The sequence below is a fragment of the Gigantopelta aegis genome, chromosome 6, assembly GCF_016097555.1.
Source record: "Gigantopelta aegis isolate Gae_Host chromosome 6, Gae_host_genome, whole genome shotgun sequence".
NCBI classification, from domain to species: domain Eukaryota; kingdom Metazoa; phylum Mollusca; class Gastropoda; order Neomphalida; family Peltospiridae; genus Gigantopelta; species Gigantopelta aegis.
The window spans coordinates 67,106,438-67,132,144 of NC_054704.1; the positions used below are offsets into that span (position 1 = coordinate 67,106,438).

At 33.7% G+C, this 25,707-nt stretch overlaps 1 protein-coding gene across 1 annotated transcript; it reads left to right on the top strand.

Annotated features, from left to right (window-relative positions):
* The first annotated feature begins 155 nt into the window (after positions 1 to 155).
* On the top strand, positions 156 to 24,540 carry LOC121375864 (probable protein phosphatase 2C T23F11.1). Its single transcript, XM_041503539.1, has 10 exons — positions 156 to 222; positions 4,274 to 4,386; positions 5,001 to 5,084; positions 5,940 to 6,005; positions 6,413 to 6,478; positions 9,812 to 9,885; positions 13,411 to 13,552; positions 13,988 to 14,071; positions 15,560 to 15,705; positions 16,010 to 24,540. The coding sequence occupies exons 2-10, from the start codon at positions 4,284 to 4,286 to the stop codon at positions 16,199 to 16,201; spliced, it is 957 nt and encodes a 318-aa protein (XP_041359473.1). The 5' UTR covers positions 156 to 222; positions 4,274 to 4,283; the 3' UTR covers positions 16,202 to 24,540.
* Positions 24,541 to 25,707: the final 1,167 nt, after the last annotated feature.

Sequence of the window (25,707 nt, forward strand, 5' to 3'; positions counted from 1 at the left end):
AACCAGTAAAGATATTTTAGAGTAATATCGTTAACTATGATTTGTGTTACATATTAGAAGGCAATGCGATGAACGCGATTACGTCTACATCTTTACTAAATGTGGTACTATTTTATAATACGCGAATTAATATTTTAGACTTCAGCAGTTGTTAGGTTCAATCAATGGACGTCTGGAAAGTGGTTTTGGTTTGTGTACCAATTTATTTTGTTGTGAATGAAGGTAAATTTAATGAGCTTTCGTGGAACATAGCTGCTTGGAAAACGTCTGTAACTTAAAATCCGTATTTTGTGAATTACATGAATGACAGCATGTACAACAATCAAATAATTCAATTTCTTAATGACAGGATGCACAGCAACACTGCCAACACTGGCAACAGTTTACTTTAAACACAATTTTATAAAACACGACTAAACTTAATCACGGGCGTAGGAAGGTGCCAAAAAGTGTGTATGTAGGGGTGAGGGTTGGTGAACATATATAAATGTAAAAATGTATATAAACCATTGCTGCAGCTAAAAAGTGAGGGAGGGGGCACTTGGACTTGCACCCACACCCACGCTTCCTACGCCAGTGTTAATACATTTCGTTATCATTGACATTTAGTAACTTAATGATTTATAGGCATAGTGTATTGTTTTGTGCTGCATTTGATACTATAAGTCCCAATAACCTAGTGAGTTTGTGTACATACTTGAAGACTACTTATTGATCATGTAGATGCACTCATGAAATTTTTTCAGTAACTTATCCTGGTGTCGTGTTTTCGATACGATAAGCAGAAAATTCAAATATAATAAAAACAATACTTCGTAAATACAATAATACTTTACCTATCTCAAGTCAACATTAGTTTATTACGATAAATGGATAATGTCCCATGAACATCAAGTTTTCCTTCCAAAAAAACAAGCCGCTTAGTCGTACAGGTGTTTCCGCTATATTTTGACAAGCGTAATACAGTTTCGATAGTTTCATTGGTTGTCTATTTTTGTCCTTGTTATGGTAGTGTATAGTCTACACTCCGTGCAATAATTTACATCAAATTCTTCTTTTGAAAATAAAATCATAAAATGTTTGAAACTTGTAAAAAAATATCAAATAATTTTCAGACCAATAAACAGTGTTCACAGAAAACATGTTTACATTATGTTCTTATCATAAATTAATATCTAATTCTTTTCTTCTACGTGTCAAGGGAAGTAATATTCGGATTGTCACCTTAAGTACTTTGACAGAGATAGAGAACTATATATTTTCATAAAATATAACTCCACCAAACCACCTTGATTTATACTAAAATATTTTTATGTAAATGTACATGTAAAGAGGCCCCTATCAGAAATTACTGAAAAGAACTTTGCTGTGAATGACATAAGAGGTATCCCAACTAGTCGTCCATAATTTTTATTGTTTAGTGTAAGGATCACATGGCATATCATCTAACTTTGACAGGTCTAATGTCAGCATAGCAGACGATAACTTTGCAGGTATTTCTGATAATTGGAGTTCGCTATGCGAGGCATTTTATTAGTACCAACATTTTGCATTAGCAAAAACTAATAACATGCACAATATTTCTGGTATTATAATTAAAACATAAAATGTGTAGGTTGACTTGAAGCATTTTTAATAGAGAGAGAAAAAAAGACACTGTTGTTTTTGTTCATGCTGATAGTAAAGTAATATCTTGCATAATCTAGCAATACATGCAGTTATAAACAAAGTATCGGAAACATGTTGATCGAAATTGTATGATGGTACGATACATGATCGGTTATACCACAATTACTCCAAACAAGTCTGGGGGTGCTATAGTTAAGTAATAAAAAGTAAATGTAAGACACTTTGAGACGAAAATTTACAAAGTCTATTAAAAAAAAAAATCACCAAATTTAAAAATTCACTGATCAAACGTTTGGACAAAAGCAATTCCTCTGAAGGAAGGGATGTGTTATTTAACAACACATTTCAATGAAAACGTTTGTTTTGTTTAATGTCATCGACAGAGCACATTGATTTCTTAATCATCAGCTATTGCATGTCAAATATTGGGTGTTTTATATGTACCATCCAGGGAACATTTTGTTCAGTATCATGTCATGTTTCACTACATAAATTTCAGAGATCACTATACAATTTTAAAACATTAAACAGTACTTGCTAATCAATTTTCAATGGACCAAAAATATTGCTAATCAAGATTTTGAAAACAAAATGTTCCCTGCCTTTGCACAGACAGGAGAGCACATACCCAGGGTGTGCACTATGGAATTTTTTGGACTTGCCATTCAGGCAAGTTATGTCAACACTTGACTTGCCCGTGTAATTTTTAAGTGATCCAAATTTAATAGAAAAGTATTGGGTCGAATTTCAATTTTTGGTGGATACGGCAAGTATTGCCTTTGGTTTAATGAAAACAAAATTAGGGCACTAAGGCAAGTTGGAGGGGCACCAAGGCAAACATTTCCGTCACAGTGTTTTTGGATATGGATATGACGCTATGGAATTTAATGCAACCACAGTCAACAGAGGGTATGGGGGGCCTCCCCCAGAAAGAACATGGATTAAGATTAGGGTTGGGGTTAAGAAAATCATTCAATAATGATAAGAGTAATTAATTTGGTCAAAAGGTTAACTTTAAAAAAAAATCAGCAAAAACATTTGGGTATGGCGCCATATGGATGCTTTGATATGTGTGTGGTTGTCGCGTATAAATTTGTACGGACTGGACAATAGCTCAAATGTCTTCTTTTCAAATTATTGTTTTGACATTAATAAAAGTATGTAAACCAGGTAAGGCACTGCAGCATTTTTCATACCTTCAACGCTGTAAGATTTTTGTGGCACTTATAAGTTATATGACACCCACATGCATCTACATGTTACGATGTAAAAACAACTAAACAAATTTAACGGGGGAGCATACTCCATATAAATAAAGATTACCAATTACCTACTTTGTACTCAAACTTTGCCCAAGATTTTCCTAGTGGGTTTTCCAATGTTGGCTATTTCTGTAAATTTCCAAGAAAACAAAAGTACATATAGGTATTCGATTCACTGTTAACACTGTGACTGGAAAATGTCTTCTTTTTTTTGCATCCGAATTAGAATTAAGATTTTTGTCCCCAATAAAACGCTTATCATGATGTCAGACATTCTTAATCTTATTGTAAGTGGTAAAATTATTCACTTTGCCAGAAATATTTTAATTACTGTTTTCAGTGCTTAGCTTTGGGTCAGCAGAAAATTTAGGGAAATCATCTATTAAACATGAAAAATTGCAAAAATCCTGTTATTTTGTAACAAGATATAAATTATTATATGAAATTACTTCCCCAAATTAAAAAAAAAATTGTCAGTTGTTTTGGAAATTCGACGAATTTGGCGAGCTAGCCCAGGTTTTTGTTATTTTCTCTACTTCATGCTGACTAATTGTTTATTTTATATATGGAAAAAACATTAATAAAAATTAAATGGAAAATATTTTTCACTAGTGATAATATCTGAATTTTTATATTTACTATTATGGCTGACTATTAAGTTTTATTCTATGGTTCCACAGGCCAGGAAAATTATTGTTCCATATGACATTTCTTTTTGTTCATGTTTTATATTAAGATATAGTTGTGCCAAAAGTTTATATGACCTTTGTTACGTTTTCATGTTTCCATTCCAAATTTGATTAAAATATTGACAAAAACAGATATGAAACTGAAACCATATTATACTCATGAATGTCAAAACCAAAACCTGTAATTGAACCGATGCCAAATTTCATAACTACAACATCACTAGAGTAAAATATTAATATTTTAAACCATATATTATGTCATAGACTCGTACATTCAGTATCCATATTGGACATATTCAGAATTAGTTTCATTTTCCTATAAACATGATCAAGGAATTTATTTTGAAATATTAATAATTTGCTCGACCATGTTAATGTGTAAACTTTTTCTTGAGCAAAAATAATCTTTATCATATATACAAATTTTAAATGGAATAAGCCATCAAAATTTGCGTTGGCTCAGCAGTACTGCTACAAAAAGCTGTTACAAAATTGATCTGTGATGGCATTTCATCTTTATCAGGTATTTATTTTGCACTAAATTGCCATCACAAGATGATCTGAATTTTGAGGGCTGAGATATACCAAATATAATTGTATAAATGAAATTACTATTGATGCTGTCATGACGCTGCGAATGTTAAATGTATGTATATTTACAGTAAAGATGTATACATTTTATTTGCTTTATAGTGTTTCAGTAATGGGTCAAACTTTGTCCGAGCCTGTAACAACAAAGGAGACATCCAAATGTGAGAACAACTTTTTCAAGGTTGGCTCTTCCTGCATGCAAGGATGGAGAATCAGTATCCTTTGTGTTATCTTGTATTTTTTCTTTATTAATAGTGTGGGTGTGGGTGTGGGTGTACTGCGAAAACAGGGACTACTGATTGCAGTACTTTTAAGTTTTATCTATGCAATAGTATTATTATCTTTGCAAAAATATAATAGACAAAGATATTAGAATCAATACTACAATATATTTACCATGAAATCAGACACATGTCTACTTTATACTTTAAACTTTTGAAAATGTTACTCCTGGCAATAAGTTATTAAATTCACTCGAAGCAAACTGGTGAGAAATGCTCATTTAACACTGAACACCAGCTTACAATTAATTATAAACAACAGTCATGTTTTAACCTCAACTTGCTGCTAAAACAATGAGCTTGTGTTTTCTGTAATATAACTTGTCCATTAAGTTGATGACTATTCACAATACTTTCATGACACAGTACATAATTTATTTATTGTATATATACATTTTTAATTAGCCATATATGTTGAATCATCTTATATGTTACCCATGCATACTTGTATTACCATGGTATAATTTAATAATGACTTCTTTTAATCATAGAAATGTGTTTTAATAGATTGTTCACCTGTATATAAGAAACTTCTTTAACTGTATTAGGTATGGAAGATGCCCATACACACTTGTTGTCTCTTGCTAATGACAAGGATGCATGTTTCTTTGGCGTTTTCGATGGACATGGCGGTAAGTTTAATGGGTATTCCTTTTGCTTTGATGTCCAGTATCAATTAATCTCGGCTATACGAACCAACTTTTCAGTCCCTTAATAAATCATAAATGAATGAAAAATAGTTGGTATATCCCAAACTGTCAGTTAAGAATAATTGATAAGAGTAACTCGACTCTTAACAACATAATTTGCGATATTTATATTACTTTCCCACCCTGGTCCCGAGACACTAGTGTTAAACGATAGAACTTGTAATCACTACACTGCACTTGACAGGCATGCACAATCAACCACAGCTAATCAGTGTGCGCAAGTCATCTATGTCTGGAACCGGCTGCACTCAAAAACACTGTTCAAAGTTGCAGCTATTTGACAAAAGAACTTTGCTAATTATCAGATATACACCTGCCAGTAAATCAGTGTCCCGTAATAAAGAACAAACATTGCATTGGAAATACACATTTGTTACCAAAAATTACAGTGGGTACCAGAAGTAGAATATTGCGTTGTAAGGATCAAAATCAAATGGATGCACATTTGTTCCCTGTAACAGTGTGCTGGTACCTGAATATTTTGTTGTAATGAATATCGCTATAAAGAAAGTCAACTGTAATATTTATGCAAAATGTAAAAAAAGAAAGAAAAAAGTTATGTTGAAACCTACATGTATCTCACCTTTTTAGCATTTGATCAGTGGAAATGCATTTAAATACTATTTGTTTTTAGTTTTATGCTTTGTCCAGATCACCACAATAATTGACTTTGAATGTCACCAACATTTTTAAATTATGCCTGAGAAATTGTTAACTGCATGTAATGTATATCATGTAATTCCAAGTGGTGATTACCTTTTAATTTTGTTTTTTTAGGAGTTAAGATTGCCCAATATGCAAGTACACACTTACACAAGAAGATACTTGCACAGACATCATATGGTAAGAACAATCCTAATCAACATTCCAAAGAGCACTGGAAGTTGAAAAATGTTTATAAAGCCATTTTCTGAATAATGCAGTTCAAAAAGGCTGCCATCAATCATATTTGTTATGACTATTTAGCAAAACCACTTAATCATCTGCTAGGTTGAAAAATTTGAGCCATGCCATCAAGGCAGTTTTCAAGAAATTGCCAAAAAAACTGTGCATTCATTTATCAAACAAATTTAAAACTACTTCAGTTGCCCTTACGGGTCCAGAAAAATGTGTGTACTCTTTTCACCTATATATCAATACATACATGAAATTAATAAAACAGTTTGTTGTGGAGGCCTTCAGTGTTTTGATACTTATTTTAATATTATTATGAATTAAAATTAACTTTTAGATGCTTTGTTTTATTTTAGTTCATGGGAACATTGTTGATGCAATGATTTCTGGGTTCCTAGCTTTAGATGACGAAATGCAGAGGGGTAAATATTTCACTGTATTATATTTTTGTGTTACACAAAGTACTGAATGGATAGATAGAGAGAGAGTATCATGTTACCAGGCCTTTCCCCAGGATTTTTTTAAGGCGCTTACATATTTAGCATCCTTATAACACAAAAATCAAGCCAAAAGAAGTGGGGTAGTGGGTTGAAAACAATTAAGTGTTTGCCTTCAATCCATCAAATCATGTTGGGGTTGTTTTTGTGGGGTGGGTTTTTTTAGTTTTTGGGGGGGGGGGGGTTTAAAACTTAAAAAAAAAAACCCCACCAATACCCCACCCCCAACAATTTCATAATTTGCGCCATGTTGTTGCTGTTGATTTCAGCGTCGTGTTAAATGCTTGTTGTGATTTCTGCTTGTAAAATACCTAAGCTAAGAATGCTGACTTCACAGTATATTCCATTTATAAAAAAACAACCAAAAACACCCCAAAACGTTAATAAAATAAAATTTTAATTTTTTTTTTAAAAATCCAGCTAACTTATTAAATGTCACCTCACAGTTTAACAAATATATATCTAGCATTATCTAACAAATATGATTATTGTAAACTAATTCAGTGTACGTTTTAACTGCAATTTGTATAAATACTGCATGTTCATTTCCTGTGATCGCAATCTCAGTGCGTGCTCTCGACCATAGGTACAAAATTAACAAAGACAAAGGAAATAACGAAACTGCAGTTAGGTATTCATTGATGCAAACAACTATTGTTTTTCTACACATTTACATCAAGATTTACTCCTGTGTAATCGTATTGTTCATATCCGCAACACTATCTCTTGACACGTGGGTGTCAGCTGACTCTGAAGCGTGACGTATATTACGCTGAGAGCTTTCCTCAGTTCAGCCAATGAACGTTCTTCCTAACGTTCGTGAACTATTTTATTGGTGTCCATCGTGTCCATTTGGTTTAACGTGAAGCGCACAAACCAGTGTAGCAAACGTTTTGTTTCCGCTCGGTCTGGCTGAACTCAGCCCTTGGGATAGCCGACATGTCTTTTTGCCCTGAACTGGCATGTGTATTCAAATTGACATGCACCGTCGGTTTGTTTTTATTACTATGGTTCAAAGACTTTACAAAATTAAAATAGCAAGTGACATATCTTCCAGACATTGAGTCGCCGTCACATTGCTGTCATACATGTCGAATGCATGCCGTTAAAATTAATAACCTTGATTATTAAAATTAGCAAACATCATAAGGCATACGCTGTATTCTGGATAACACCGTTTCTCGTTACCAATCGCGAGATCGCTATTACTCTAATTGAATATTTGGTATTATTATGTATGACATTGACTTGTCGAATAGATTATGTAACCGTTTGTTCACACCAGAAGATAGAAAATGGCTCAGCCAAAATTTTAGCCACTTGCAAATTTTATTAGCCATTTTTTTGTAAAAATAATTTTTAATTAGCCTATGGCTAAATTGGTTACCGACAGCGCGAGCCCTGGATGTTTTCAGTGTGTTTTGGGAAGGGGGTGTTAGGATAGAAATTACTGATTGCCAACTTAACTGTACTATTAAAAAGTGCTTCACCTATTGTTTATTGAGTTAAATAGTACAGTTGATTCTGTCAATGGGCATCTTCTTTGATTGGCCTTGAAGCTTGATTGCTCGGCACGGGAATCCCAAGCATACAGACATTATTACAACAAGCAGTTATCTGGCGGATTAGTAGTAGCCGATCACCTGTACCACGTGACCAGCACAAGCCTGCCGATAATTAAAACGGTGCGATCAATGGACCTCAAAGTGAACATCTAAAGAATTGCAGAGATACCAAATGGAAATGTGATAATGTGTGGTGAATGACGTTACGGATCACAGCTCCATTGTTTTGTATACATGTTACAAATTAAGCCGACACGGTCCTGCAGTTAAGGCACTTACTAGACATGAAGGCGCTTACTCGGCTGGCTAAGGGAGCACGGGCCGTGTCGGCTTATCGCTCTAGGGAAACCCCTGGTTACTATATTTCAGTATTAAGTTTAGATAGATATATAGATGGATATAATATCATATTACTATGTATCAATATTAAGTTTATTTATTAATTTTGCCTTCTCATAATTTAACTTCTTATTAATTTTGTTCTTTTCATACTGAATCTCAAATACTATTTTTAATTTAAAAGCTAAGCAATGTTTTTGGTATATGTAGCCATTAGGGCTGTTCCAAAATTCAAATAGGGGATATAAGAGGCACCATAATTTAGGGGTGTAATGATACAGTAGGGTTGTGATAAGATACATATCACGATATTCACCTCACGATGCGATAAGTATCGCAATATTACATTTACAATTAAAAAATGCTGAATTGTTGCTCTAGAAAATTATTAATGTATTAATAATAGATCACAAACAATGAAAATAAATCCAGACTTAAAATATTTGTGATGATTGCAAGGAAAACAACCACAATGGTTCACAACTGTTGAATAAAAAGTCATGCTCTTTTTTTTTTAAATAAGACGATCCACATTTTGTGGTTTTAATTGTGCTCTTTCGGCAGTGATAATATCCCCTGCAGTAGAAAATACTCTTTCACTTGAAACATGTTCCTGGTATGCACAAGTACGTTTTAGCCATTTTAGCTAGCATTGGAAATTTATGTTCATTGTTCTGCCACCAAATCAGAGGATTACTTGTAAACAGTGATTTCCTCATCCACCTGGGTACACGTGGTTTATCAACAGGCTGGTAAGCAGAAGAAGAAAAAAAAGCCACACGGCAGACTTGTACTTCGCAGGTGGATAAACTTCATGGTTTGCAAAGATGACGTACATGTAAAAAAATATTGATGAAGTGAAGGTTCGAGCAAGCAGTTGGCTATAAATCTGGATATCTGCCAATCAAAATTAAGTACAGCCGTGCGTGGACTGGTTCCCGATTACTGGAACGGAAACTAGGTCAAGATATTGGTTTGCGTATGGTCATATTGGACTTAAATTTGACAAATCATACATTTATTTTAAATAAATTGATACTTTAAATGACAAATATTGATTTTTAAAGAACTTAAATATCGACAATAGTGCATGTATTGTGAATCATATCGTAGAGAGAAATATTGCGACTTGTCGATAAATCGTTACATCCCTACCATAATTATGAATTTGTATCTGGTAGGTCTGCTGCAAGTTTCTCGCTACATTCTTGGTTTATATCAAATTTCATTTAATGTTTTTTTGTGTGTTTTTAAATGCCATCTGCCCCTGCATGTGATCAATTCAGACAGACCATACTTTCTTGCTGCATTGCATTTATATATTTGTGTGTGTATATATATATATTTTTTTTAGATGATTCCATGAAAGATGAACTTGCTGGTACAACAGCTGTTGTTGCATTACTGAAAAATAACAGAATTTATTGTGTATGTAAATTAAAAATGCTTTCTTATATTACTCAGTATTAGATAAATAAATGTAGAGTTGACAAGACCACATTAAAAAACAAGACACTTTATTTTTGTACATGACCATACAATATACATAGTTTTGTTTGTTTCTTTTAAAATAGCACCCAATCTGAATACTACAGTATATAATAAAACTTAAGTTTTTAAAAGCAAGATATACATGATATAATGGCTTAATGAGGGTGAAAAAACGGAAATTGAAGAAAATCTTCTTCTCTACTTCCAGAAATGCTATAACCGAATAATCTTCATATACAGTGTTCTCGCTGCTCCATTTAAGCAGGGCGGCCCGCCCCGCTATTGCATTTTGCCGCCCTCCTTTTACGTTCTCCGCCCTCTATTTTTCTGTGCCCCTCTTTATTTTCCAGCACCTACTATATTTTCTAGCACCTATCTCCGCTATTTCCAAATGCACACTTTTTTCCACACACAACCCCCCCCCCCCCCCTCCAAAAACAAAAACAACAATCAGTCTGCACACTGGACATCAAAGGAAACAAGCCACATTGTGTACGAAAAAGCAATTGACGAAACATTTTCGACAGTCCAACGTAATTTAACAGTATTTTTAACAGCCTCTATTTTGTCCCATACCTGTATCCATTTGTACGTTTAATACAAACAAGAAAAGTTATATTTTATTTAAGCAATGAAAACATTTTTATTCGGCAATCTCCGATTGAAAAAACCCTGCCAAATTTGTCACGTGATCAGAACGGTCATTCTGTCTTTTGTTTCCACTAACTATCGTCTGATATTTTGTCCTCAATTGCAGATATAATTGGTTGTATCTGATGATTTTTACTTTCTGTTGTTTCCGTCATTCTGTTTATTCAGCAGTTCTTTATAAAATATTATAAACTTTTAATTTTGGGGGGATATCACCACTTACAAAAACAATGGAAGTGGTAGTGTTTATCATTAAAATAATTTATCTTGGGTGCCAAATAATATATACACTGTCTGTACAAAAACGAAACTACTTTTTATCAGCTGGCGATAATATTTTATCACAGCGATCGATTCATTCGATGAAGGTGGAAATAACAAAAAATTTATCCGACATTAGGGGATCACTTTACAAACATCTTTATTGTTTTTCGTATATCTTGAAATCTTTATTAAAAATAATAATATTAAAACTTTGATTGGTTTTTTTTTTTTTTTGCTTTTTGTTTATTGTTTGTTTTTTGAAGGGTGTGGTGCCGCGCGGCCGCCCTCCACGAGAACACTGATATATATATATATATATATATATAAAGATCAACAAATGGTTTATATAATTTATTAATGTCATTTATGTTGGGTCCCTCATTTGTCCCTGGAGTGGGGGTGAAGTTTACTATAGCTGCATAGAGAAATTTAACTTTTTCTCCAGAACTACTTGACCAAATCCATGCGATTTTGTTTGAAGCTTCATTTGCATTGATTTATTCTTATTTTTGTGCTTATATCCAAACATGCTGTCCTGGGCACACACCTCCGGTCTCAATACACAGATGTTATCTGCCATTGAAGCCCATGTTAAATTGCCCAACTTCAAATGAAGATTGCCAATAGAACGGGTTCTCGTTAGCACTAACAATATAAGCATTTATTTTCACTCCAAAATTGAGAACATTTCTGTTTCAGTTTTTTTCTATATGACCGGATCTGGCTGTAGTACCGGTACGAACAGGATGTTCATTAACCAATTCACTCCGATTGTCTCTTGTGCTATACACCCATGTCCCATAAGGTCAATGCACAATATTACAAAATAACATGGGCAAAATACAGCCAGAAGGCTTACCATTAAACATACATATTGTTTTAATTCTTCACCATTTCCTAGAAGTGAATGTGTGAACCATAACATGTCACAATTAGGAGCTATAGTGGACCGTGATCAATGAACTCTCACCTGAAAGTCAACTGTGTAGTGAGACCTCGGCTATCAGGACAGGATTAATGGTTAGATGTTGGTGGTTAGTGAGGGAGACGTCTGTGTAGTAGCCGTAACTGGCTCTGGATGGAGCCATTACCAGGGTGTGAACCCAGTACTTACCAGCCTTATATCCGATGGCCTAACCACTGCATCACCAAGGCCAGTCTCCTTGGCACACAGTGGGGCTGGACGTCCCCCAGTGGTGATGCACTCGCACGATGCGCAGTCAGTCTGGGATCGATCCCCGTCGGTGGGCCCATTGGGCTATTTCTCGTTCCAGCCAGTGCACCACAACTGGTATATCGACGGCTGTGGTATGTACTACCCTGTCTGTGGGATGGTGCATATAAAAGATCCCTTGCTGCTAATTGAAAAGAATAGCCCATAAAGTGGCAACAGCAGGTTTCCTTTCTTAATCTGTGTGGTCCTTAACCATATATCTGACGCCATATAACCGTAAATAAAATGTGTTGAGTGCATCGTTAAATAAAACATTTCTTTCTTTCCTTAGCACACGGAGAAATAAATTTATAAATGTGGTCATTGTCACACACACACACACACACACATACACATATATTTTCTACTTCCACAAATGTAACCAAATAGTTTTCATATATGTAAATGTCTATAGATGGTTTATCTAATTTGCGAATGTCATTCATGTTGGTTCCTACGTATGTCACCGGGAAGAGGATAAATTTTTACTTTGCATGCAGTTATATAGAGAAAAATATTAAAGTGTTAATTCTTCGACTTCTCCAAAACCATTTAACATATTTCAACCAAATTTTATGGGAACCTCCTTGGTATAAGGAAAAACTAATTTGTGAATTTGGTCATGACACACACATCCCAACCCCCCCCCCCATCCCCCCCCATCCCCCCATGAACCTGAGTGGTGGGACCCAAAAAATGTAAATTAAGCAAATAAAAAGCAAATCTTTTCATACTACTTGACCAATTCCAACCAAATCTATTGCAAGCTTCCTTGGAATATGTAGAAACAATTTTTGAATTTGGTCATTCCGATTTCCCTGACATCCCCCCCCCCCCCCCCCCCCCCCCACCCCGGGAATGAGGGGCAGAACCAAGAAGGGGAAACATTAACCCTATTAAAAAAAAATCTCTACCTCCAGAAATGCTATAATTGAATAGACTTCATGTGTAAAAGTCTGATGGTTATCAAAGTTGTGAATTTCATTGATGTTTGTGCCTTAGAAGGTGTAAATATGTCTAGAGATGTATAGAAAAATTCATTTAAAATGTAATGTCTTCACAACTACACACACACACACACACAGAGACACACACAACACATACACTGACATACATACCCAAATATTTTTTTTTAAAACTGGGTATCATGCATTCCATGAATAGTAGATGGGGTCAACAATTTACTTGGGTAACTGTTTACACCCATGGGATTCTTTAAGTAAGCAGTAGGCATGTTCTTACAAGAACATACACTAATCTGAAATCTGAAAAACACCATGTAGGTATTAGCATGTTATGGATGTGTTTTTTTACTTTTAAATATATTTGTATAGGCAAATGTTGGTGACTCCAGAGCCATAGCTAGTGTGGCTGGTGAAGTGGAGCAGTTGTCCTTTGACCACAAGCCCAGCAATGAACTAGAAACGAGAAGAATCATTGCAGCAGGAGGCTGGGTCGAATTCAACAGAGTTAATGGTACAGCACTGAACAATACCATTTATTTCTTTATTCTGAATCCAGATGGTATTTAAAAAAAACATTTTATATTCACGTATATGGATCGCCTATGAAGAATACATTTAAAAGTAAAAAGAAAAGGCTTAATCATTAACTAGGCTGCGTATTACATTACTTAACATGTAGGTTGATTTTGAAAAATCCTATCGATGCCACTAGCTTACATTTGTACCTTTGTAGAATATTGTCATATAGAGGGAAAAATTAAGTTATTTCAATATTGTTACCATAAATTTCTTAAATTTCCAACTATCTTAATAAAAAACAACTTTGCTTTGTAAATGCTTTTTGTATGCAGAGGAAGTATTTTATTGAAATGTTCTAATTCTGGAATGCACTAAAGAAGTGTGTTATGTTAACAAATATTTAGATTTTTTTTTTTTTTTTTACAAGGTAACCTAGCCTTGTCCAGAGCTCTTGGTGATTTTGTATTCAAGAAGAATGACAAAAAAAGACCCGAGGAACAGATTGTTACAGGTACTAATAGAATGTCGTTTGCATATTCTTTGTGTGTCTACATTAAACAAAACAATCTCTCTCTTTAACCTAGCGATTACTGAAATTAAAATCTATAAAGCACAGCTTGACTAGGAGCAAATTTATCATATTTTCCCATAGCATGTGAAGTAAAGTTCCACAAATCAGTTCCACAAATCCACCCTTTTTAACTTGGAATTGCTGTTTATGTCGGGGGGGGGGGGGGGGGGGGGGGGGGGGAGAGGTGGTAAATGGGTGACAGGGCTTATTTTTTAATAAATGCCTAATACTTTTAAAGGGAAACCAACTCCAACATGAGCCTTATGTGTTGGAAAGATGCATACCCGGACCATCAATCCCAGTAAGCCAGCAATAAGTATATATCATTTCTCAATACAAAATAAACCACCACTGTCAAAGTGTTGAAATAACTGTATTATGTATTATGTTATATCTATACATTAACCCACATACTGCCATGATAATCGGCATGTTTTCTTAGTTAATTGGTCCTTCTTTCCGTAGCCTGCTTACCACTGTCTAGACGCACATACAAAAATGCTTGCCAGTGTTTTTTTAAGATACAGGATATTGTGAAATAACCTGCCGCCCCTACAGTGTTAATGGACATTATCAGCCGTCCTGCTTTATTACTGTAAATAATTCTGTAAAACCCTTGATTAAGAAGACTTTCCCATCTAAAATAACAAAACTGACCAATCACATAGTTCCCAAAAAAAAAAAATTATCACTTGTGTATTGTGAGTGGTAGTTTTTGCTCCAATGTACTCTACCAATAGGCCTAATAATATGCATTTTTTCTTTGGATTTTTTAAGAGAGAAAAATACTGTGTAACTCCAAGTCATTTACGTTGTTTTACAAGTCTGGTTGTTTTACAAGTCTGGTTACACTGTGCAAACAGGAGTTGGACAGAGCTGACGTCACGTCGCCCCAAGCTATAGTATCGGACGCCACAAAAACTAAACAAAATGGCTGCCCCCCGTTAGCAGGAATAGTCAAGTTTTTTTATTAACTCTAAAATTACGCGTTTTTCATTTCTTAAAGTGTCAGTATGTGTTGATGGTCCGGGTATGCATCTTTCCAACACATTATGCTCATGTTGGAGTTTAGTTTCCTTTAACTTGAAGACGTCTGTACATACAGAAACATTGGGCTATTTCTGTTCAATAATCAACACTACCTCAGTTTGGTAGCTATTGATTAAATTAAAATACATATCCATTTTAATTTTCAAAATGTTTTCTAAGTATAATTGTTGAAAAGTGAAGTCAAATTTGTATAAATATCATTATAATTGTAAAGTCGTAATTTCTTTGACTTTGTCCATGCTGTTTTATCATTGAGTGAAGGTAAAGCAAAAAATCCATTTGCTAGTTAGAACAAGCTGTTCTAAAGTATGCTTATCATGAGTTAAAATCACTAACTTTATATGGGTTTTGTCCAACAACCTTTGTTGTTTGTTTCAGCTGCACCTGATGTCATAGAAAAAATTATTAAACCAGATCACGAATTTCTAGTCCTAGCCTGTGATGGAATCTGGGATGTTCTAACCAATCAAGAAGTTGTTGATTTTGTTAGAGCCAGGATTGCTCAAAGAATGGAACCAGATATTGTAAGAAAATAATTTGTTAACTTTTAAGTGTGGATTGGCTGAATATTAAGCAGATGAAAATAATAAATATGATTAACATATATGAAATGAACTGAAGAGTATACACATGAAAATATATACATCAAAGGTTTATTTTTCCAACTTGATGAATGTAACATAGCCTTTGAGTAGAGAAATTATTATGTAGTTGAGATGTGGATTAAATAATCATGACAAGTAATTCTCTTGACCTAAAAATAGGACACTGTACTGTCAGTGTGTCAAGTACAATCCCAGCCTTTTTCTTTTCTTTTTTCACCTGCAGATATGTGAAGAGCTGATGACGAGGTGCCTTGCACCAGATTCCCAAATGGGTGGAGTGGGCTGTGACAATATGACTGTTGTGTTGGTGTGTTTCCTCCACGGTGGTTTGTATGAAGACTTGGTAAAGAGGTGCTCCCTGCCCAGCAAGCACGGGCCGGCGCCACACTTAAACAATTCAGCTAACATGAAATAGCATTCGTTGTGAAGGATTCGAGACATTACACAGCCGTTCATCATAAGTCAAGCCATGCCAAAAAAACTAGATTTCACGTGTATATTGCCAGTGTTGTCAAGTGGTTGCCAGTTGATGGGTTAGTGTTGTCATATAATCATTACAGTGAAGTGTCTGTCACTAAGCAGGATCCATAGAACTGTTGCCACTAACCACAGGCAGTTACCCGCAAGTCCCAAGAATAGTATTATTGTTTGTTTTGTTTTTTTAAATATAATAATAAGGAATTCTTTTTATTTCAATCAAAATGTATTTAACATGATCAGTATGTTTTTAGTGTTTGATATTTGCAGGCTGACATTGCAGCAGACTTGCTCCTCACAAAAACCAGGACCTTAAATTTGAAAATACGTCTTGGTGGCTGTTGGTGATGGATGAAATATTTTTCATTGATTAATTTGCCTTTGTCTTTTATCTCTTGTACGTACTATTGATTTTGTTACGTGAAAAGATATGTATATTTGTACAACAAAACCACTTACCAGTAGTTTATTACTGTATATTAGCTACAAGATAATTTTAGCAGACAAAAGAAAAGTAAAAGCTTGAATTGTTTAGATGTTTAAATTTGACATTATGGACTAGTGCTTGTATCGTGTATTTTTGTGGGTTTTTTGGTGTATGTTAGAAATTATTTGCCATTATTCACTGTAAGAGTGTTCTAGGGAACATAACCATAGGAGCATGGGAGCAAAGGAAAAAACTGTTTCCTTTCTTCATTTTAAAATATTTCAAAGCTTTTACTTAGTGTAGTCAGACATAGTTCTCCGCCATCCTCTAGTATAACTTTATTTAAGTTTCATATTAATTTAATTTAACAGACATTGTTTATAGTACATTTTATTATTGGCATATGTTTCTGACTGTGCAAGCAAATGTGTGTTGTGAATGACATATTAGCACAGACAGTTGCTTCCCATACCATCTGTACGAAATAGGTACCAATACCATGAACCTCTCCCTATTACCTCAGTTGAAATTTTGTTCCTGCGTCTTTATTTACAAATAAATGCATACATGAGTGTTCAACAGTGATTAGTTATATGAAATCTTTTCAGTTCCTGGAACTTTAAAATGGCAGTGTTTAAAATCATTAGCAGTATTGAAAGTTTTGGTTTCGGTTATAATGTTAAACAATCCTTTTAAATCTCTCCCCTTCTTCATGGAAATGAGAGGCATTGTGTGTCTGTCCGTCCATTTGTCCCCCACAAACTCACGACAGCAACTAATTCTACATTTTGTTTGGGAATCGGTTGGCATGGTGATCCTATTGTTTCTTGGGTTACTATATCACTTTGTCAAAGTTGTGACTCTTTTGGGTCTTCACTTGTCAGTCTTGGTTTACAGATAGCATAAAAAGTCCAAAAGAGTTAAAATGTTAAATTTGTCAGGTGAAAAATCATTATATTTAATTAAGTAATAAGAACAAACCAGGCAGCTACCAATTTGCAATAGCTCCTTAAAATTCAGTGCAGGAAGTTATGCAAATGCATGTATTGTTTTTGACTTTGTGTGTGGACAACTTGACGACCAAAGTCATTATTTTAATGGCTTGTAAAATAATGTGATTTAGTCATATTTGTTTTGGTACACCTGGTCACTAGAGAGATATGATATCCAGTTTTTGAAGCTCACTTGTGCTGTTGTATTGAGTTACAGAATGTGGTCTGCTTCCAGCTGAGAAGTGTTTGTCTTGATATGATGGTGTTTCAAGAAGCAATACGTTTAATTCAAATGGTATATAATGCATCCATGTCTTGCACCACAACGATATTTCATGTGTATTCATTATTGACTTATTTGACCAGGCCATGGGCCCACTTTTCATGGATGTGATTTTGCGCGTACGTTTATTCATCCGGAACATATAGAACAGTACCTTTACCATATATGTGTTTCTGGACACTGCAAGAAAAAACCCCAATGAGATATTTTTCTGTCTGATGATGTTATAACGTACTAATTATATGGGAACGAGGACAATAATATTGAAAAGACAGTTATGAAGGTTATGAGAAGATGTGTTGATGAACTTCTAAAAGGAGAATCTATCATTTTATAATGTGCATTCTTTTTCTTTGAATACTCATCAGTGAATGTAGGTTGAGCTGTGGTTAATAGACTGCCTTAGCTCATCCATATATGGCATTGGCAGTGATCCTCATTGGTCTAGCTTCTACCCTTTGACCAATCCAGTTTTATTGACCCTACAGGAGCCGAAGCTCTTGCTGGTAGAGCTCTTCGGGTCATTGAAACATGCGAGATACCTCGCCGTGTCAGTGGATCATGATATAGATAATGTAGGTTATAGGGAATAAATAAAAATTATAATCACCAAAACATGAAAAGGGACATGAAGGACATTGATTGTAAGGACCTTGTATTTAGTAAGCATTCTTAAATCAAATGAAACTAAGTAATGCTTGTAGGAATCCGCTTGCAAAAATTCACATAGGAAAATACACATTTCCACAAAAGAAATTGTATGCAGAATTGCATTAATGGATAGTGGGCTTTAAAGGCAATGTCACACAGCAGTTAACATATAAAATGACTCAGCAAAATATTGCCTCAAATATAAACATACTTTAAATTAGTCCAGAAAATGACTACTCAACCAGCTACATAGGTGTCATATGCCACTTTTTATTGATATTTTGGTATTTATTGAAATACAACTACCAGGGTACATGTAGTCATAAATCAGAAAAATATAGCTAATGCTAGCTGTTTTCCAAATGGCTTATGGTAGCGAGTGCTGGCTGAAAAGGAACATATGTACACAATTAACATAATCAGTGTGACTATGCCTTTAGTAGGTCAGTTGCCATGAAACACCATCTTTAAAAAAGATAATTTTAAGTTGGGTTACAGCAAATTATATTCTGTTTTTTGTTGATCATTGAATCAGATTTTCGTTGAAGTTAACTTGCTACATCATTTGTGTTCACAGTAGCTTTAACTAATTTACAGTTAAGACGTACTTAATGTTACTAAATCTGTGTATAATTACTACTACTTGTATACTATTTGTTGGTTAGCTATATTGGGTTCCTAACATCTTGTATTATTATTATTGTGTGTTTAAGTTGATTTCTTTTATAATCACTTGAATGTATGTAAATAAGTGCATGTGACTTTTTAAAAGATAATTTTTATGCCCCAATGATTAAAAGTGAGGTATGATGTTACATAACTTCCACTGTTCATTTAACTTGTCTTTATTACTAATTCTCAAAATAAATGTGGATATTTCTTGAACAAATATATTAACTTGTCCACAACCATTTGAAGTGAAGGTTGAATTGAATACTTTTTGTAATTCATAAAATGCTTGGAGTGCTGAACTAAAAGACTTCAACTGACATTCTTCATAGTATGTTATATTGGCTATTTACTAACAGTGACAGATTTTGCAGATGAACCACAATAATGAGCTGTTGAATTTATAGAAAACTATGACCAGATGCATCTATTAAATGTTAAAATTAAGGACTTGGAAGTGAATTTAGTGCTGGTGTGGGGGTTGCAACATTCAGGAACCACTAGCCCAATCCCCAATTTGCAATCCAAATACAAGCAACAAACATTGTTCCTTGTTCATAATTAATACAAATATTACAGTGAGGACTTTATTCCTCTCTACCCTTCGCTGAAATTCTATATCCTCCCTTGAAAAAGTAGAAACTTAAGATAGTTGTCACAGAATAACATAGCTTGGCTGATGTGTTGGAGTATGGCCTTTGTGTGAGAAGTTGCAGTAAATTCTGTTCAGGGTGGAACTACTTAATAAGGCTGTGCTCTGTAGTGTAAAGTGAGCTACAGGTTATCTTGGTTTTTCATTTTAGCTTGATTTTCATGATCCAGTTATGGTCTGAGCATGTTGCCCTGGGCACACAACTTGGCTGTATGTCGGGTGTTAATAGCTAGTGGTTTAATGGTCATGGATTTCCAGTTCAGCTGTTAACACCTCTCTGGGTGAAAGCCAGTGCCAATGTTATACAAATCCAGTATTAAGTGTAGGAATGAAATATACTCACCATTGTCTCACAAAGACCACATGCACAGTAGCAGTTTTGAAAGTGAAAAAAAATGTTTCACTGTGTCACAAAAAAAATTAATAAGTTATATTTTGTTGTATAATTTAAAAAGGCATGGTCTTTTCTGTGATCATTTAATAATTAAGAATATATTTTTATGGATAGGTTAAAACATTTTTATTTTATTATTAATTTTTAAATCTGCTATTACAGCACCACTTAAAAGTAATAGTTCATTGCTTTCTTTATCAATGTAATTTGATAATGTGTAATTGGTGCTAATGATGCTCACCACTATTGTTTTGTGTGCTTTGTTAATCTATCTAGTTCCCTTCTTGTGATTTTCTGATAATATATAGAATCTTGTTAAAGAATTGATAACTTGTTTTGAGATATCTGAACTAACAAACATGTATATATCACAACCTCCATTTACAACCAATTAGAAAACCAGAAACATCATTTTTATTTGTTTGCAAAAATAAATAGTTGTTTTGTAAGTATAAAAATACAAATAAATTTACCGATAAAATTGAAGAAATAAGTTTCATTAAGTTACCTGTCACAAGATATTTTAACATACATGATGTGAGGTCTGGCCTGATTATAATGACTAGCTGACAGATGTCCGTATCGTTTATATGATGGGATATAATAAAACAGAGCATTATGTATAAACATGATTTAAGCTGTTTTCTGAAAAAAAAGCATACTACTTGGAGATACCATTTGTAATATATAGAGAATACTACACAATTTTTGTGGGGTGTTTGTGGGGTTTTTTGTTTTCAAAAATGGAATCTAGCTAGATTCCATTTCAGTTCAACTGAGTGGTTGCTATCACTTTTCCAATTCCAACCAGATTTTTGTGGGAACACAGAGAAACAAATTTGTGAAATTGATCATTCTGTCTTCACTCCAAAGGCCTGAGGGGTGGCACCTAAAAGGGGGAAATTAAGCCAAGTTAGAAAATACGTTGTTTTTTTCTATTTCCAGAAATGCTACTTGTGAGTAGTCTTCATATATTTAATGGTTTTTCTAATTTATTTTTGGGTCCCCCGTTTGTACCCAGGGAGTGGGTTGAAGTTTTATATAATTATATAAAGAATTGCATTTAAACTACTCGACTAATTCCAAGCAATTTTGCTGGAAGCTTCTGAATGGTTTTCATATGCTATGTAAAAGTCGTCAGATGGTTTGTTAAAGTTGTGAATTTTATTAATGATGTGTGCCTGGAGAAGGGTGATGTTTACTATTTGTATAGAGAAATGCATTTAAACTGTAATTTCCTCACAACTATTAGGCCATTTTCAACTGAATTTAGTCATTCTGACCTCCCACAAAAATGGGTGTCATGCACTCCATGACTGGTAGGTGGGATCAGCAGTTTACTCAGGTGATTGTTTAGGCCAATGGGCCTCTTGTTAATGTATGAATTCACAGAAATTATTTTAAACTGAAAGAAGTGTAGTATTTTATTTATTACCAGCTGTGTTTCTTGTAAATCCTAAAAAATTAAACACTATCATGTGATTACATAGTCACTGATGACTTGGTTGGGGACAGTGCCTTTAACTGACCATGATCTAATGACGATGTATTGAATAATACATGGGTTCTTGTATCAAAACCTTTTTTTTGAAAATTATACTCTGATCTATCTCACAATAAAGATAAATTCTTTCAGATAACTAAAATAAAGGGATGGTTGGGTAGAAATGTTAACTACAAATAGCCAGTGCCCATGACCAGTGTGCCATTGTATGTGTTTTATACATGTATATATAGAGAATAACTGGTTACTGTCTTAAGATGCTGGCTTTATCCTGCAAAAGTACAATGACAATTGCCACGAGGCTCTGTCAAGCAGCATTCGCCATTCAATGTGAGCAGGATATCTTGAGACGGTAACCGGTTATTTGATTTATCCTGTAATCACTATATGTATTGGCAGGATATGATGACTTTCCGAGAAGGAAATACTGTTTTGTGATCAGCAAAGTAATGTTAATCTGTTCAAAGTTACTTATTCTTTTATTTCCAGTTAAATATTTGATTTTTATTTTAAAAATAATTTTGAAGACAATTTTAGACCAAAACAAAATAGTTTTTAAATAATAACAATTTATTTATTATTTTTAAAACAAAAATTGTCTTTGAAATGTTTTTTAAAAATCAAAACCATCAACTGGAAATAAAACATTAGTAACATTTAACAGTACACAATTCCTTTGCTGATCATAACTAGTATAAAAGTAGTTCCGTTCCATGAAGCTATATTTTTGGTCATCATATCTTGCCAATATATATAGTAATTGCAGAATAAATGGTATTTATCAGTATTGTTTGCAGTTCCAAAACCTTGTTTTATAATAAAACAGAACAACTTATAAAGTATTTACAACTGTTAAATATATATTTCTGTTGTTAGATTTTGTATATTGTTCATTCTAGGTTCATGTATTCAGTGTCATATTGTTATTTAAAATAATTTATATCTTTGTTCATGTTAAAAGAATGTTAACTCTTTTCACTAAAATGCTGGATGCTTTCAAAGTCGTGAACAGAAAGTGCCCAAAATACATTCTTGTATTTTGTATAATATTCTTGTATATTGACTTATTTTTAGTATGGTTTGCCTGCTAGATTGTTTGTGTTAGATAAGTTATAAATTTGAGTGTGGTAATAAAAATATTGCCAACTGCAATAAAACATTTTAAAAATGCTATTATGTTCTGCAGGTAACATTATTATGCAGAACATTAGTAACTGCTGATTTTTGTGTGCTATTTTTTGTTTTTATTAAATATGTTTTTGTATTTAATATTTGTTTGTCATCTAACTGTTTACTCTTAGTAATATATATAACCAATATATATAACCAAATGATCATTTTAAAACCATTTGCATTTGCATCTGTTTATAAAAGATTATATTGCATTTTGTGCTTGATGGCAGAATATTACAGTCCAGACCTTTGTTATGATCAATGGTACCACTTCAGTTTGGAAGCATTAATATATGTACTGAGAGATTGGGGGTTGGGGATTGACTGGGAGTAATTTATACAACTTCAGGTCTTAACCAGCATATAATTCAACCGTATTGTGTTACAGTACTTCTAACTGAGCAGTGTTATTTGTTGGCCACATATATTTCATAAATTTCATTTCATTTTAACAAAACCCGATGTGTATATCTTAAAGCATGTTGCTATGTGAACTGTTGTAGTAAGTACCTATGTGCGAGTCATATTACAGTAATATAAAAATATGTTAATCATTAAATTTTGTCAATATCAATGGGTGATAATTATAGAAATAGATAAATTTACTATATTTAGTGCCAGAAAATACCATTTTCAAACCACAAATGTTATTTTAAATTTGCCCCCTCTACTTGTCGTGTTACAAGTTAAAAACAACAACAGTTTATTGACATTGGTTGTGTTTATGCTGTTCAGAACAGATGTGGAATTCCTCATTCTTACCTTCACAGAATAAAGCCATTGGATTTTAAAGAATTGCTAAATGATCTTATTCAATACTTAACGAACATCTCAAAAATCTTTTTGAGAAATAAATATTTGTGATTTGCATGTAAATTTTAAAGTTAAACTCCCCCAGCCAAGTCCTGTTACCCTCCAAAGACAACCTGAAATGTCTGACATGCCATTACTACACCAAGAGTTACTAACTAGACGGTATTATTCTTTAAGATGTAACCACCCAAGTGGATTATTCAGTGTAGATAAGTGAAGCAGAGTTAGGATGATATAAATATTAGACCACAAATTTGATTGAAGTGTTGCACGATTAGCGTATATTTTTAAAGTGTATTATTATTATTAATAATGAAACCTTGGGTATAGCTATGATATTTGCATTTACAATCGAGTTGCAACCAGTTGGATACATGTGATGACAAAACGAGGTGTTATTTTTCTGTGGTTGATCAAAATATTGTACATGTATCATGTAATCAGTGTGGATGGTTGTACATAAGGTAGTTTTATTGTTTATGTGTGCATGCAAACACACACACCAACACACTCATATATGTACAACTGTATATATGTATATGATGTAACCTTGTTGACTATTTGTTGATTTAATCCAAGATATGCAGTTTGTTTTAATTTATACATGGATTGTGAAAACTAAAAAACAAATATGGCTGTATCTATTGTTGAATAGAAATTATTTTTCACATGGGGGTTTATTCAAGTTGATTGACATTATAATAAACTGTTTGGCAACATTTGGTTTTCATTTTTTTTTTTTAATGAACAGCAAATTGGTGTTGGTATGCTACTCCTGCAAAAGGGTCTCTCTGCATGTGAAGCATTTTGGTAGTAGTGCCTCCCTGTGGGAAAGTCCATGTAAAAGATCCCTTGCTGTTATTCGGTAGGAACAGCCTATGTGGCAGCAGTGGGTTTGTGCGTAAAATGGAACACTGGTGTGATAGTGGTGGTGTTGAACAATAAGTTCAGAACTGTAACTCGAGGAATGTGCCTCCAAATTAGATCGGAGGACACATTCATTTACTTGTTTGCATAATAATAATGGCAGCACAACTGGTATAGGATGGTGCATATAAAAGATCCCTTGCTGCTAATCGAAAATAGTAGTGCATGAAGTAGTGATAGCAGGTTTCCTCCCTCAATATCTGTGTGGTCCTTAACCATATGTTCGACGCCATATAACCGTAAATAAAACATTTCCTTTCTTCCATTGCAACTAATGCCCTACAACTGCTGTATCAACAATCTTGATAGGAGTTATCCTGGATTTAAAAGATCTCTTCTGTCACTAGTTCTAGAGCAGCACAGACAACAAATAGCTGTAATTTAGACATTTTCAGTGAAACAGAAAAGTTTGTATTCGCCAGTCATTTAATTAACAATAAAACAACCGTATACAAAGATATGTGCTAGAGACGGGGGTTATATCGATAAAATATTCTAATCGATACAAAATCTAAGTTTTTTATGTACACTTGTATGAGGTAGGGTACCAAAAACGTAGTTTGTGTGCTCGTAAAAATATTGATAATTGTAAACTGTTCCATAGTTAACATGCAAAATTGGAAATAAGGTGAATACAATTGTGGAAAAGTTTATCAAAACAATAGGATTAAAACTGGATTAACAATAAGAACACAATACAAGCTTTTGACAAACCATTTATTTTATTGTAGCACTGTGTTTGGACAATATGACATGGTAAACAAGAAATACACAATATTAATAACAACTTATTCATAAAGTTACATTAATGGATTTCAGAACTGACCGGGTACATTTACTTGATTGTGTGTACATTTGGGATTAAACTTTAGAGATGCCTATTTGGTACTGCATATACAATACTTAAAACATCTCAATGTGTGATGAAAATTAGTCTGGACTAAAACATGGTACGTGTA

Excerpts from the sequence above, each read along its gene's own strand:
- LOC121375864 (XM_041503539.1), top strand. The coding sequence starts at position 4,284 with ATGGGTCAAACTTTGTCCGAGCCTGTAACAACAAAGGAGACATCCAAA. Across the intron at positions 6,006-6,412 it reads ACTTGCACAGACATCATATG|TTCATGGGAACATTGTTGAT; the intron begins GTAAGAACAATC and ends GTTTTATTTTAG. Across the intron at positions 6,479-9,811 it reads AGATGACGAAATGCAGAGGG|ATGATTCCATGAAAGATGAA; the intron begins GTAAATATTTCA and ends TATTTTTTTTAG.